At 45.5% G+C, this 13,946-nt stretch overlaps 1 protein-coding gene across 2 annotated transcripts in view; it reads left to right on the forward strand.

Annotated features, from left to right (window-relative positions):
• The window catches only part of TOX2 (TOX high mobility group box family member 2), a 335,418-nt gene that overhangs the window by 316,526 nt on the left and 4,946 nt on the right, over nt 1–13,946 (forward strand). For both annotated transcript variants that reach the window (XM_001381268.4, XM_007474193.3), the window contains exons 6-7: nt 7,829–7,909; nt 12,026–12,448. In XM_001381268.4, coding sequence (XP_001381305.2) covers nt 7,829–7,909; nt 12,026–12,448 — 504 coding nt within the window. The remainder of the gene's footprint in view (nt 1–7,828; nt 7,910–12,025; nt 12,449–13,946) is intronic.

Raw genomic sequence — 13,946 nt, forward strand, 5'->3', positions numbered from 1 at the left:
TTTTTGCTTAATTTTTACTTAATTTTTTTTTACTTTTTTTTACCAGAGATTAACTTAAAATTTACATTAAAATTAATTTTTAATTTTTTGCTGTGTATTAAGTTCATTCCCTCCCAACTCTCCCAGAACTAGTTGTTGTTTTTTAAACCCTCACCATCTTAGATTCAATACTGTGTATTAGTTCCAAAGCAGAAGAGTGGGAAGGGCTAGGCAATGAGGGTTAAGTGACTTGCCCAGGAAGTGTCTGAGGCCACTTTTGAACCCAGGACCTCCCATCTCTAGGCCTGGCTCTCAATCTACCAATCCAACCAGCTGCCCCCTGAAAGGAACTTTAGAGATCTTCTAGACCAAGCTCCTCTTTTTAACTGATGAAGAAATTGAAGCCCAGAGATGATAGGTGATTTACCCAAATATTCTCTTGTTTCTTATCCTTTTTTTTTTAAACCTTAACTTCTGTTTTTGTATCAATTCTTAAGACAGAAGAGTGATGAGGAGTAAGCAACTGGGGTGAAGTGACTTTCTAGAGTCACCCAGCTAGGAAGTGCTAGGTTTTCTTGGCAAAGATACTGGAGTGGTCTGCCATTTCCTTCTTCAGCTCACTTTACAGATGAGGGAACTGAGGCAAGGAGGGTTACATGACTTACCCAGGGTCATACTGCTACTAAGTATCTGGGCCTGGATTTGAACTCAGGAAGAGGAGTCTGGCACTCTCCACTATGCTACCTCATTGCCCAGATCTCAAACTCAACTTGTCCAGAATTTGCCTTCTCTCACCACCACCGTCACCAAAATTCACTCACCTTCTAAATTCCTCTATCTGTCAAGAGTGCCTTTATCCTTGCCGGAGAGCTGTTATCCATCTTATTCATCAATGATTCTACTTTTCATCGCCCTACACATCCAGTCAGTTGCCAGGTCATCAGCTTTACTTATAAAACATCTGGATCCACCCCCTTCTCCCTACTCACACAGCCACCATGCTAGTTTAGACCTTCATCAACTTGCTCCTGGGCAATTATGATTTCTCCTTAATTGGTCTCTCTGCCTCAAGTCTCTCCCCCTCTCCATCTCCTCCTCCACACAGCTGCCAAAAGTGATTTTCCTAAAACAAAGGTCTTAGCGTGTCATTACTTTGCTCACAAAACCTCCAGTGGCTTCCTACCACCTCTAAGTACACTACAATATGAATAAAAGCACTTTTCAAAGCCTAGTGTTTAAAAGCACTGATCAGAGACCCACTATGTTGAGGAAAAAGAGAAGAAATGAATTATAACAAAAAATGGCATTTCTGCCTGGCATTTAAAAACCCTTTACAGACACATTCCAATCTTCCTTGCCAGGTTCATTCCCTGTTTAGGTTTTATAGTTTAGTACAATTGGCCTTCTTGCTGTTCCTTATCCTTAGCTCTCCATCTTATACCTTCATACCCTTTTTTTTAACCCTTCCCTTCTAATTTATTTTTCTTCTTCCTTCCTTCCTCTCTTCCTCCACTCTTTCTTTTTCTTCCTTCCTTCCTTCTTTCTTTTCTTCCCTTCTTCTTTCCTTTTCTTCCTTTTTCTTTCTCTTCTTTCCTCTCTCTGTGTGTCTGTGTCTGTGTCTGTGTCTCTCTTATTCTCTCCCTCTCCCTCTTTCTCCTCTCTCTCTCTCTCTCTCTCTCTCTCTCTCTCTCTCTCTCTCTCTCTCTCTCTCTCTCTCTCTCTCTCTCTTTCTCTCTCTCTCTCTCTCTCTCTCTCTCTCTCTCTCTCTCTCTCTCTCTCTCTCTCTCTCTCTCTCTCTCTCTCGTCAAACATTTAGTATTGACTCTAATATGGAAGGTGAGAGTTTGAAAAAAAGGAGGCCATGGCAGTAGATGAGGGCCTATACAAGTCTTATGGTTCTGTAAGTAGAGAGATCTATATAAGGAATGGTACATAGGTTAATTGTTAAAAGATTGTGTGTATGAGATGAGGTGGATCTACTGATTAGCCAAGTTTCTGGCACTTAGAAGTCCTTAATAAATGCTTCTGCATTGATTCACTGATTACTCAGATTTACAAAGATAACAATAACAGAGCTAGGATTCAAATCCACATCTCCTGAGTCTCTACAGATAAAGCAATGCTTTTATCTTTATCCAGCACGCCAGGCTTTCCTCAGGGGTGGGAGGCAAGAGGGAGGAGTTGAAGGGTCAGAGTAAGTATTGCCCTGGGCCTGGGCCTGGGCCTGGGCCTGGGCCCCCCCATCTAGAGCTAGGAAGGGCCTCAGAGGTCAGTAAATCCAACTCCTTCATTTTGCAGATGAGGAAATTGAGTTCCAGAGAGGTTAAGTAAATTACCCCAAAGTCTCTGAGGTGCCTCAAGGTAACATAAGAAAAGCCCAGAAAGGTGAATTGCCTATCCTATCTTAAGCCACAACTACCCTGAACTGTGACTAAAGAAGTTACAGGAGAGTTGTGAACTGATCCAACCATTCTGGAGGGTAATTTGGAACTATGCCCAAAGGGCGACAAAAGACTGTCTGCCCCTTTGATCCAGCCATAGCACTGCTGGGTTTGTACCCCAAAGAGATAATAAGGAAAAAGACTTGTACAAGAATATTCATAGCTGCGCTCTTTGTGGTGGCCAAAAATTGGAAAATGAGGGGATGCCCTTCAATTGGGGAATGGCTGAACAAATTGTGGTGTATGTTGGTGATGGAATACTATTGTGCTAAAAGGAATAATAAAGTGGAGGAATTGCATGGAGACTGGAACAACCTCCAGGAAGTGATGCAGAGCGAGAGGAGCAGAACCAGGAGAACATTGTACGCAGAGACTGATACATTGTGGTACAATCGAACGTAATGGACTCCATTAGTGGCAATGCAGTGATCCTGAACAAACTGCAGGGATATAAAAAACACTATCCACAAGCAGAGGATAAACTGTGGGAGTAGAAACACCGAGGAAAAGCAACTGCTTGACTACAGGGGTGGAGGGGACATGACTGAGGAGAGACTCTAAATGAATACTCTAATGCAAATACCAACAACATGGAAATGGGTTCGAATCAAGGACACATGTGATACCCAGTGGAATCACGTGTGGGCTATGGGAGTGGTGGCGGGGGGGAGAGAAAATGATCTTTGTGTCCAAGGAATAATGTTTGAAAATGAACAAATAAAAATGTTTAAAAGGAAAAAAAAAGTTACAGGAGAGCAAAATTCCTGACAAATTGAGTGATAGTCTTAGGAGAGGAGGAAATGATAATATTGGCCCTTTAAGATTTATTCCAATAGTCTTTTAAGGTTTGCAGAGTGCTGTATTTCATTTGATCCTACCCTGTGAGATAGGTGCTATTATTATCCTAATTTTACAAGTGAAGAAACTGAGGCTGAGAGGGGTTAAGTGTCTTGTCCAGGGTCACACAGTTAGCAAGTACCTACAGAAAGATTCAAATTCAGGTCTCCCAGACACCAAAACCCGGGTTCGATCCACTGTACCATGCCTCCTAGCACTTACCTGCATTATGAGAGAAAAACTAGCTTGTCAGGTGCCTGTGTTCTAGAACAAAGGGAATCATTTATTCACATCTCCTTTCAGGCCCTTCTATCTAAACTTGCTCAGGCAGAAAAGGAGTTCAGTGGATTCTATTACCCATCAAGAACGAGCCCAGTCTATCTTTAAGCAGGAAATTCAGTAGATTTCTCCCTCCAAGCATTGTTTTTTAGAGAGAGGGAGGATAAGTAGATAAATACACTCTATTTTCATAAAATAAATTTTGTTTATTTTTAAATTTAGTTTTATTGATTAAGAAAATTTTTCCATGGTTCCATGATTCATGTTCTTTCCCTCCCTTCTTCCTACCCCCCTCCCACAGCTAATATATAATTCCACTGGGTTCATAAAATAATTTTTAAAGAAAAGTAAGTTTCTACTACTCAAGCTTATCATTAACTTTTTCCAATAGGCTAATAATAATTCTGGGGACCCTTTCTGATCCCCTCCACATGATATCCTCCAGGGGTTCTGCTCCCAACTAAGGTTGTCAGGCAATTGTCATCAATGTGGGGCAGCTGGGTGACTCAGTGGATTGAGAGCCAGGCCTCGAGATGGGAGGTCCTGGTTCAAATCTGGCCTCAGACACCTCTTAGCTGTGTGACCCTGGGCAAGTCACTCAACCCCTATTACTTAGCCCTTACCACTCTTCTGCCTTGGAGCCAATACACAGTATTGTTTCTAAACTGAGGGGAGGGAGGGAGGGAGAGAGAGAGAGAGAGACTGTCATCAATAGAGTGACCAAGGGAACCAGCTTCCCCAAAGGACTAAACCCTTGTCCTAGCAGTGGAGGAATGGTGAGATTCCCTGAGATTTTGCTCCTCTCATGAGCAGGCCCCTCCAACACTATGACTTCTCAGGGAGAGAATCCATACCAGCCAGCCAAGGCCTCTGTCTTGCCTCAGGGAATCCTGGCCCCTGGGAAGGAGCTTTTTCTTGGAGTAATGAATGACAGTCCAGAGCACTGGCACAGGAAGGGAGAGGGGGTGCATTTCCTCCTCCCAGCAAACAGCATCCTCCTACCTCATCTGAGGGCTGCCACCCCACAGCAACTGTTGCCAAGCTCCAGTAACCACACGCCCCTCTCCCGGTGTGTGCCTTTTCCCACAGCTATCCTTTTAGGAAAGAGGATGGATTCTCTGGCAGGGGGAGATGGACTGAGCTGCTCCATCTCCCAGGCTGACATGGTCAAATGGTGCCCTGGCCCTCCCTTAACCCAGCCTGCCCCAAGACACCCCAAGTTGCAGCACTGGCTATCCAGGAGGCCCCGCTGCTCCCCCTACACATGCTCTCTAGTTGTAAGGGGATGGGAAGCCTCAGAAAAAGACTTTTCATTCTCTTAGCCCACAGAGCTTGGGGCCAGATACTATCACAAGCAAATTCCCACCACTCATCCTTACAACCCACAAACAAAGAGACCAAAAGAATCTCCTCAGAGCTTCCCACTCAGCCAGACAACACAAAGACAGAACAACGTGCCACCCCTTCTCCCCCCAACACAGTTGAACCCCACACACAGAAACCCTGCGGGGCCTCAGAAATTCATGCGAGAGGCAATGATGGAAGGAGAGCCTGGCATTAGGAAGGATGAAGAAGCTTCCCTGGGTCCCAGCTATCTTCCACCAAATATGCCCCCTGTGGCCAATATGTGGGAGTTTGTATTGCTTGACTTTGCATTTTTTTTACAAGGCTTTTGTTTTCATTTTATTTTTCCCAATGTGGAGTGGGGGCATTGATGGGAGGACGGAAAACACACTTTTGTTCATTGAAAAAAGTTAAATGAAATTAAAAAAACAAAAACAGCCTTCCAGGAATTCAGCAGTGCTCTCGGCCCTTCCGAGAAGGCCATCAGCAGTACCAGTGAAATCCTGACACACTCCTTTTCTTCACTGCCGCCTATCTTTTCCCCAGGTGGTACGTGAAGACAGTCGGCCTTCCCAGGCACTCACACGCTGGTGGATGACACTGGCAAGTCCCAGGCTGTTGGAGAGAGCTATATAAAACGGCAGGCAGCTAGGTGGCACAGTGGGTAGAGCAGTGGGCTTAGAGGGAGGAAAACTCATCTTCCTGAGGCGGCTTCAGACACTCGTTGTGTGACCCTGGGCAAGTCATTAGTTCTATTTGCCTCAGTTTCCTCATTTATAAAATGAGACGGAGAAGGGAATAGCAAACCACTCCAGGATCTTTGCCAAGAAAAACCCCTAATGGTGTCACAGAGTCAGACACGACTGGAATGACTGAATAATAACAAATAGAATTGCTGCCCTTCTCTCCAAGACTCTGTATACCTGGTGTAGGAGTGCTGGCTCCTGGATTCAGGGCCCGAAGGAAATCAGGAGCAACCTCAAGTAAGCGTACCAGCTCATGTGCCCAGAAGCACAAAAACGATTATTTCCATTTTACAAATTAGGAAATTAAGGCCTAGAGAGGGAGGGGACTTGCCTAGGGCCTTACAGCTGTTAAGTAGAGAAGCAAAACCTTTCCAAACCTAGTCCAGGATTCGTGTGCCACCCTACCAGATGGGACATTTAGTGATAAAATGATACAGGAAATATAGGGTCATGGATCAAGAGCTGGGAAGAACCGTAGAGGTTATCTCCTCCAAACTGCTTCTTTTACACATAAAGAAGCTGAGACCCAGCGAAGTTAAAGGTCCAAGGTAATAGCTTAATAAATAGCAGAGCAGAGTGGCACCGTGCATGGAGTGTTGAAGTCAGGAAGATGTGAGTTCACATCTAGCCTCAGTCGCTTAATAGCTGTGTAAGCCTGGGCAAATCATTTACCTTCCATCTGCCTTGATTTCTTCATTTGTAAAATGGGACTAATAATAGCAGAGTTGCTGTGAGGATAAAATGAGAGAATACTGTAAGGCACTCTGCAAATATTGTTACTTGCTGCTATTTCTATTTAGGCTTCAGACCTTGATTCCAAATCTAGCACTCTTTCCACATCACCTAAGAGTACAGGGCATAGCATGGGAGCAGCTAAAAAGCATAGAGCATTAGGCCTAGAGACAGGAGGTCCTGGGTTCAAATATGGCCTTAGACACTTCCTAACTGGGCAATCCTGGACACGTCCCGTGACCCCAATAACCTAGCCCTTCCCGCTCTCGTGTCTTAGAATTGAGACTAAGACAGAAGGAAAGTGCTTTCTTTCTAGATGCATAGCATGATCCTGGGGCTAGATCCCAAGGGCATTCCCAGACCCATTCCTAGAAAGGCATGATTTTTACAGAGGTTCAAAACCTGTGTCATCATTCCTCACACTGGTGTATGCGCTCAAATCACTTTCACATCTGCTCAGTCAAGAAGCGTCTCTGCGCACCCACTGCTCTACAGTCCCTGCCCTCCAAGAGCTCCTAGTCTAACGCGGGGACATAGCGGGCCAGCAAGGTAGAGATGGTTCTGCTCACTTTGCAGGTGAGGAGTCTAGGCTCAAAGGGAACGAGGGACTCGCCCGAGGACACACCCTACATCTAACTGAGCTGTCCCTTCCGTTGGGCCCAGGAGGCCAGCCGCAGATCCTGCAGTAACCTGAGGTCCCTGGGCTGGCTCTAGGAATAACCTCTGCTTCCCTCTCTGAAAGCACCCTCTTCCGTGTTTGCTGGCGTCAGGGATGACTCCAAGCCAGATATTCTGCAGGGCAGGACCTGCATTTGATTTCCCAGCTCTGGGTGCGTGTACACGGAGGACACAGATGCACACCCAGAGGGCCAAAAGGCCACTGTCCTAAAGGCGGCCATTGCAGGGGAACTCACCCTTCCATGGGAGTGGCCACAGGAAGGAGAAACACCTGTAAGGGCAAGAGAACCTAATAAACAGGACTCCCCACCGTCATGAAGGATATCAGTCATTCAGAACACTCTTAAAGTATTTCACAGTGGTTATCTCAACTCTGTGAGGTAGGCACCATCATTTTTATGCCACTTTGACCCAAAAGAGGACTGAGGTTCCGAGGGGTTGGGTGATTTGTCCAGGATTACACAATTAGTAAGTATCTCAGGCTGGATTCGAACTCGGGTATTCTCACTCCAAAAAGCATTTTTTCCACAACTACTGAACAGAGAGAACAGGAGAGACGGGTCATTGGGAAAAGGCTCTGGGCACCCCTTCCTGTGCCACCAAGGGGAGGCCAAGACAGAAGGGGCATCATCTGAGCTCGGACATCCCTGAAGCACAAGGATGTGAGACAAAATGGTCCTCCCTCACTCTTATGGATGATGGGCCTCTCTGGGAGGTGGAACAGGGACTCAGGTGAGGCAGGACTTCACTCAACCTCTCTTACTAACAGGATTCATTGTTTTCTTCTTCTAGGCCTATAAGAGGAAAACCGAAGCTGCAAAGAAAGAATATTTAAAGGCACTGGCAGCCTATCGGGCCAGCCTCGTTTCCAAGGTAACCAGCCCTACTTTTCATCTAGCCAATAAGCTCTCTGGATGTGATAAATGAGTTGCATCTCCTGAGAATCTCTGAGGAGGAGCCATTTGATAAAAAGTATTCCATAACCATGCTGCCCATACTCTTGGCCATCTTAGCTACTGCTCTTTAGGCTGAAGGAATACAGACAGGGGGTGCTCCTAAATGTTGAACAACCAGAGTCTTGGTGTGGCAAGGGAAGGGAGGGGAGGATGGGGAATGGATACGTGTATAGTTTTTTTAAACACAGTTTTTATTTTACTAGGCATCAGAAACATTTTTCTCCATCATTATCTTAAGCCTCCACATTGAACAAAACAATATATCAAGTCCAATTTTTAGCAGTCTCCAATTTCCAAGCTATCCATGCTCACACTGAAAATTTAACCATCAGCTAAGTGGCCAGAACTGGCTCTGGCCTATATCCTTGAATGCAGGGAATGTGGACTTTGCCAGCACAGAAATTGGCACAAAATAACATTGCCCTGACTACAATATTCAGAGAACATCAAAACCAAATTTGAATAGGAACTTACAGTTTGTTTAATCTAGTGCCCTCCATTTACAGATGAAGAAACTAAGGCTTGGGGAGGGAAAGGGACTTGTCCAAGGCCATATAATGAGTCAGTGGCAGAAGGAAAACTAGAACGTGGGCCCCCTGAATCCTGTTAGTTCTCCAAATTAGTTGGCCACCCAGCTGCCATCTCTGTTGCTTGGCAGTATTTCCTTTGGAGAGAAAAGCTCAATAGGCAGAAACTACATGAACCAGACAAGGCCTTAACCACTCTCTGAGCCACATTTTTCAAGTTTCAAAGAAGTTGAAATTTTTTTTCCTTTTCTATCTTCCTATTTGATGTCTAGGAAAAGAGAGTAGGTGATCATGACTCAATTCTAAGACCTCACATAAGTCTTTTTCTAGTCTACCACAATCTACCGTTGGCTGTGATTTAAAGGTCAAGTTGTCAGGCAAAAAAGGCCAAAAATTAAATACCAAAGACACTCTCCTTGGCTTTTGGGAACTTAATTAACTTCCTGGCTGTTTACGGGGTTTGGGGTGGGGGACTTGACACACAGGGCATTATTGGTGTTTTGCCTATTTTTTTTTCTACGCCAGAGGCAATGTGTCTGACTCAAAGGCAGAGGAGCCCAATATCCTCTGCTTTCTGAAAACACCCAAGAAAACTCTTAACAAACTGGGAATTGAGACCATTTCCTGGGGGGAAAAAAAAAAGACATTTCTTCTGTCATTTCTCTCTACTTCCTGTGATTGGGATCCATTCTTGTTTTCATACGAACTTAGCAGTATCACACACACCCCCTCTCTCTGTCTCTGTCTCTGTCTCTCTGTCTGTCTCTGTCTCTCTGTCTCTCTCTCTCTCTCTCTTTCTCTCTCTCTCTCTCTCTCTCTCTCTCTCTCTCTCTCTCTCTCTCTCTCTCTCTCTCTCTCTCTCTCTCTCTCTCTCTCTTTCTCACTTTACCTCCCTCCTTCCCTCTCCTTTTCCCCAGACCGAACCCTGCATGTCATCAGACTCTCTAGTCCTTCTATCACTACACAGTGACATGGGTATAACAGCCTGGGACCACACAGGTCAATTTCTAAAACTCTTGGAAGAAGCAGGATATGGGGAAACTTCTCCGTTTGTGGAGTAACAATAGTTCCAAGAAGCATTATTGGGAACGGAAGATCAGAAATGGGTTTTAAAAGAGATTTCTTGGCCTTAAAGGTTTGTGAATTTCCTCTGGCCCTCCTGGTCTCTCCCAGGACTTTGGGTAGGTAGGGAATCCCATCCAATCCAGTCCAACCATGAGAGAGATACAGAGAGGGAAGGAAGGAAGGAAGGAAAGAAGGAAGGAAGGAAGGAAGGAAGGAAGGAAGGAAGGAAGGAAGGAAGGAAGGAAGGAAGGAAGGAAGGAAGGAAGCAATGGAAAAGAGAAAGAGAGAGGGAAGGAGGGAACAAAGGGAGAGGAGATGTGTCCTTGGATGTGGTGATAAAGGCATAGACAGCCTAGCTATGAACAAGGGCATCCCTCAGGCTCTACAAGTGGCCACAAAATCTAAGATATCAAGGCAGAAAAACTAATCCTTTGGGCCTCTGGCTGTTTCCAGAAATCTTCTTGTTGAGGTTTTCAGATATGCTGAGTCAAGAACCAATTCTAAGCTTTTGAAGTGGAGTTGAATATATGGCATAAAGTACACTGTACTGGATAGGTCCTAATCCTTTCACTAACTCACTACGTAACTTTTAAGATATCCCTTTTTGTTTTGGGGTTTTAGTTTCCCCCTCTGAAACATGAGGGAGACTTGTTTGGGGTCTCTGAGGTCCCTCCCAACTCTGACACGCTAAGATTCCAAAGGTACCTACAGCCTGTTATTTCCCTTTCCCTGGTGAGGCTGCCAGGATTCAATCCCTAACTATTAGCCCTTGGGTCCATATGAGGCGTACATAACCATCAGGGGTATAAGGACTATTAGAATTAAACTCCAGACTGTGGCTCATATCTACAGTCTCTGAATTCTAGTATCACATATACTTAGAACTGTGTTAGTCACTAAGACTATAAAGACAAGACCAAAATAGTACAAGCCCTCAAGGAGGTTACATTCTGTTGGAGGGAAACAATGTGAAAATTCAAAATAAAATACAAAGTAATTTCTAGAGGGAAAGCACTAATAGCTTAGGGGTTCAGTAATGGCTTTATGGAGGAGCTACTGGAAACTAAGAATTCTAAGAGGCAGAGGTGAGGGAATCCAGCATGGAGCATGGCCTGTGAAAAGAAGGTAGGAAATGGGACTCCTGCATGAGACCAAGAACAAATAGGCCAGTTTGATTGCACCAAAGAGTGGTAAAGGAGAGTGAATATAAATCTGAAAAGGAAAGTAGGAGCCTGAAGGAATTTAAATGCCAAAGAGAGGCATTTATATTTGATTGTAGAAAAGATCCAGAGCCACTAAAATTTATTGAGTGGAAGAAAAACATGGTTAGACTTGCACTTTAGAAAAAGTCACTTTGGGTGCCAGCAAGGTGGATCAATGAATTGAGAGTCAGGCCTAGAGATGGGAGGTTCAAATCTGGTCTCAGATACTTCCCAGCTGTGTGACCCTGGGCAAGCCACTTAATCCCAGTTGCCTAGTCCTTACCACTCTTCTGCCTTGGAACCAATACATAGTATTGATTCTAAGACAGAAGGTAAGGAGAGAGAGAGAAACAGACAGACAGAAGCAGAGAGAAGGAGGGAGGGAAGAAGAAAGGAAGGGTGGGTGAGTCACTTTGGCAGCTGAATGGAAAATAGATTGGAGAGGGGAAGGGAATGGTTTGAAATAGGTAGAACAATTAAGAGGCACAGGACTTGGGACCAGGACTGAGCCTTTGGGAAGAGAAGAGAGAGATCATAGGAGTATGTGTCCGGCCTTTAGTTTATAGATATTCAAGGTAGACCCTCAGGGTAAGGTAGGTAGCAATCCTAGGGATAGAAGGGCATGGGGAGCAATACAAAATCTGTAACATTGGCATTCTTAGTAGCTGCTATTATGTAGGCCCTTTATAGACTACTCAGATTCAGCATGATGTGTAGGGAGAGAAAGCTGGCTTCAGAGTCAGCTGGGTTCAATCCTGTCTTTAACACATACTGATTGTGTGGCCCAGGGAAAGTCATTTAACTTCTCAATGCTCCCAGCAACTCTCTAAGGATAGCCGTAAAGAAGGTGCCCTAACATCAAGAAATCACACATCAGTTCCTATCCCCTCATAGATTATTGCTTGCCACGAGACCGTAACAAGGCCAACCCTTAGGCCACTGATCTATTGGGACCTCAAGGTTCTTTTTGTGACCCTTTTGGTCCCCAGAGCTGCTCTGACTGCTGCGTTTCTTCCCGGTGGATTAGTCTAGTTGGATGTAGGCTAGGGAAAGGATTAGAGAGCAGCCATTCCTTCTTGCCCCGTCACCCAGATTGACTCTTCCCAGAGCAGCGCCAAGGGAACAGGGAGAGTCTAAGGGAAAGATCTCGTCCTGTAATAGGGTGGAAGGAGCATAGGACTGAAGGGTTTCCTGCACATCCCCACCATTTTCTTACCCAGTCTCCTGCTTCCCTTCCAGAGCTCTGCGGAACAGAATGAGGCCAAGCCCCCCCAGCCGAATCCATCTTCTAAAATGATTCCCCCCAAGCAGCCTGCCATGTATACCATACCACCCCAGGCGTCCTCGCCCTACCCGGGCCTTGGTTCGTTCCTGTCCCCATCTGACCTCCAGGGCTACCGTGGCCACCCTCACCCCAGCCTCTCCAGGACCCTCAACTCCAAATCCATGCTGCCCAGCATCAGTGCCTCGCCGCCACCGCCGCCGCCATCTTTCCAGATCAGTCCTCCGCTCCACCAGCAGCTGGCCCTGCATCACCCCCAGAGCGCCATCCTCAACCAGTCCCTCAGCATGCAGCCAGTCCCCCAGCAATCCATCTTGTCTCCTCCGCCCATGGCACTACAGGTCCAGCCCCCGATGAGTACCTCGCCTCCAGGGCAGCAGGTGAGTGAGGTGTCCACATTGCATGACTTCCTGCTCTCGTCCAGGCCTGGCGACAAACTTTGCTTGGCCTAGCACGGCAAAAGAACTCTTGGGAGACAGAATGGAAAAACTCAAAGATCCCAGGTGTGGGGTTGGAGTTGTGAAAAGCCCAGGTCTGCCGAGGTCAGGGCCTTCTGTCTAATCCCCAAAACATGCCTCTTTGCTTCCCAAAGAGAGAACTTCTTTTCCATGGTCCCTGTCTCCTAAGTGTTTGCTCTTCCCTTCAATTCACTTAATAAATGTTTATTAAGAATCTATGGGGGCAACTGGGTAGCTCAGTGGATTGAGAGCCAGGCCTAGAGATGGGAGGTCCTAGGTTCAAATCTGGCCTCAGACACTTCCCAGATGTGTGACCCTGGGCAAGTCACTTGACCCCCATTGCCTAGCCCTTGCCACTCTTCTGCCTTGGAGCCAATACACAGTATTGACTCCAAGATAGAAGGTAAGGGTTTAAAAAAAAAAAGAATCTACAAGGGGGGCAGCTCAATGGATTGAGAGCCAGACCTAGAAACTGGATTCAAATTTGACTTCAGATACTTCCTACCTGTATGACCTGGGCAAATCACTGAAATCCAATTCCCTAGCCTTTTTTAGAACTAATACACAGTATATTGATTCTAAGATAACCGTAAGGGTTTAAAACAAAAAGAATCAACAAGGTGGCAACATCCTCTGCACATATCCTCAGGACATACCAGAAAAAGGGGGTCAGCAGGGCAGCACCTCTCCTCCAGTTATCCAAGGCCCAGGGAGGTAGGGGGAGAAAGGAGAGAGGAATTCCTACCTTCCTCTCTCACCACATCCCAGCAGTAGCGATCTATATTACTTGGGGAGAGAGAAAGAGAGATGTGAACCTCCCCCATGCTCTGCGCTAGGTACTGGGATACACAAACAAAGATGAAATCATTTCTTCTTTCAAAAGGTTTCCATTTCCTCATTAGGGAGAGTGTGGGTGATTTCATGCAGCCCCACCATAGTATGGGCTCAGAACTCAGAACCCAGCTTTTATTGCTGCTAGGGCAAAAATACTACCTTTATTAAAAGTTTCTTTTTTTAAGCAACAAACCAAAAATGAGAAACAAACTGCGAGAAGGAAAATATACAGATTTGCCTGGTGGTTCTTGGGTAAAAATTACCTGCATTGAATATTGCTTACCATGGACAAGGCATTTTTCACCTCATCCACTGAAATCAAGAGGCCTGATCAGAAGAGAGGGATGGATGAATGAAAGGCCATTTGTTAAGCACTTGCTACATGCCAAGCTGTGCTAATCAATCAGTAAGCATTTATTTAAATGTTTACTACCCTGCCAAGGATATCAATATAAAAGCAGATATAGTCCCTGCCCTCGAGGGGTTTACATTTTTAAATGGGGAAGAGACATTTCTAGAGAAGTGATGGCCAAGGAGGGATATTTTGGTTTGGAAAGTTATATTGTTGCTATTCAGTCATTTTCAG

This window comes from Monodelphis domestica, chromosome 1 (genome assembly GCF_027887165.1).
Source record: "Monodelphis domestica isolate mMonDom1 chromosome 1, mMonDom1.pri, whole genome shotgun sequence".
NCBI lineage: Eukaryota > Metazoa > Chordata > Mammalia > Didelphimorphia > Didelphidae > Monodelphis > Monodelphis domestica.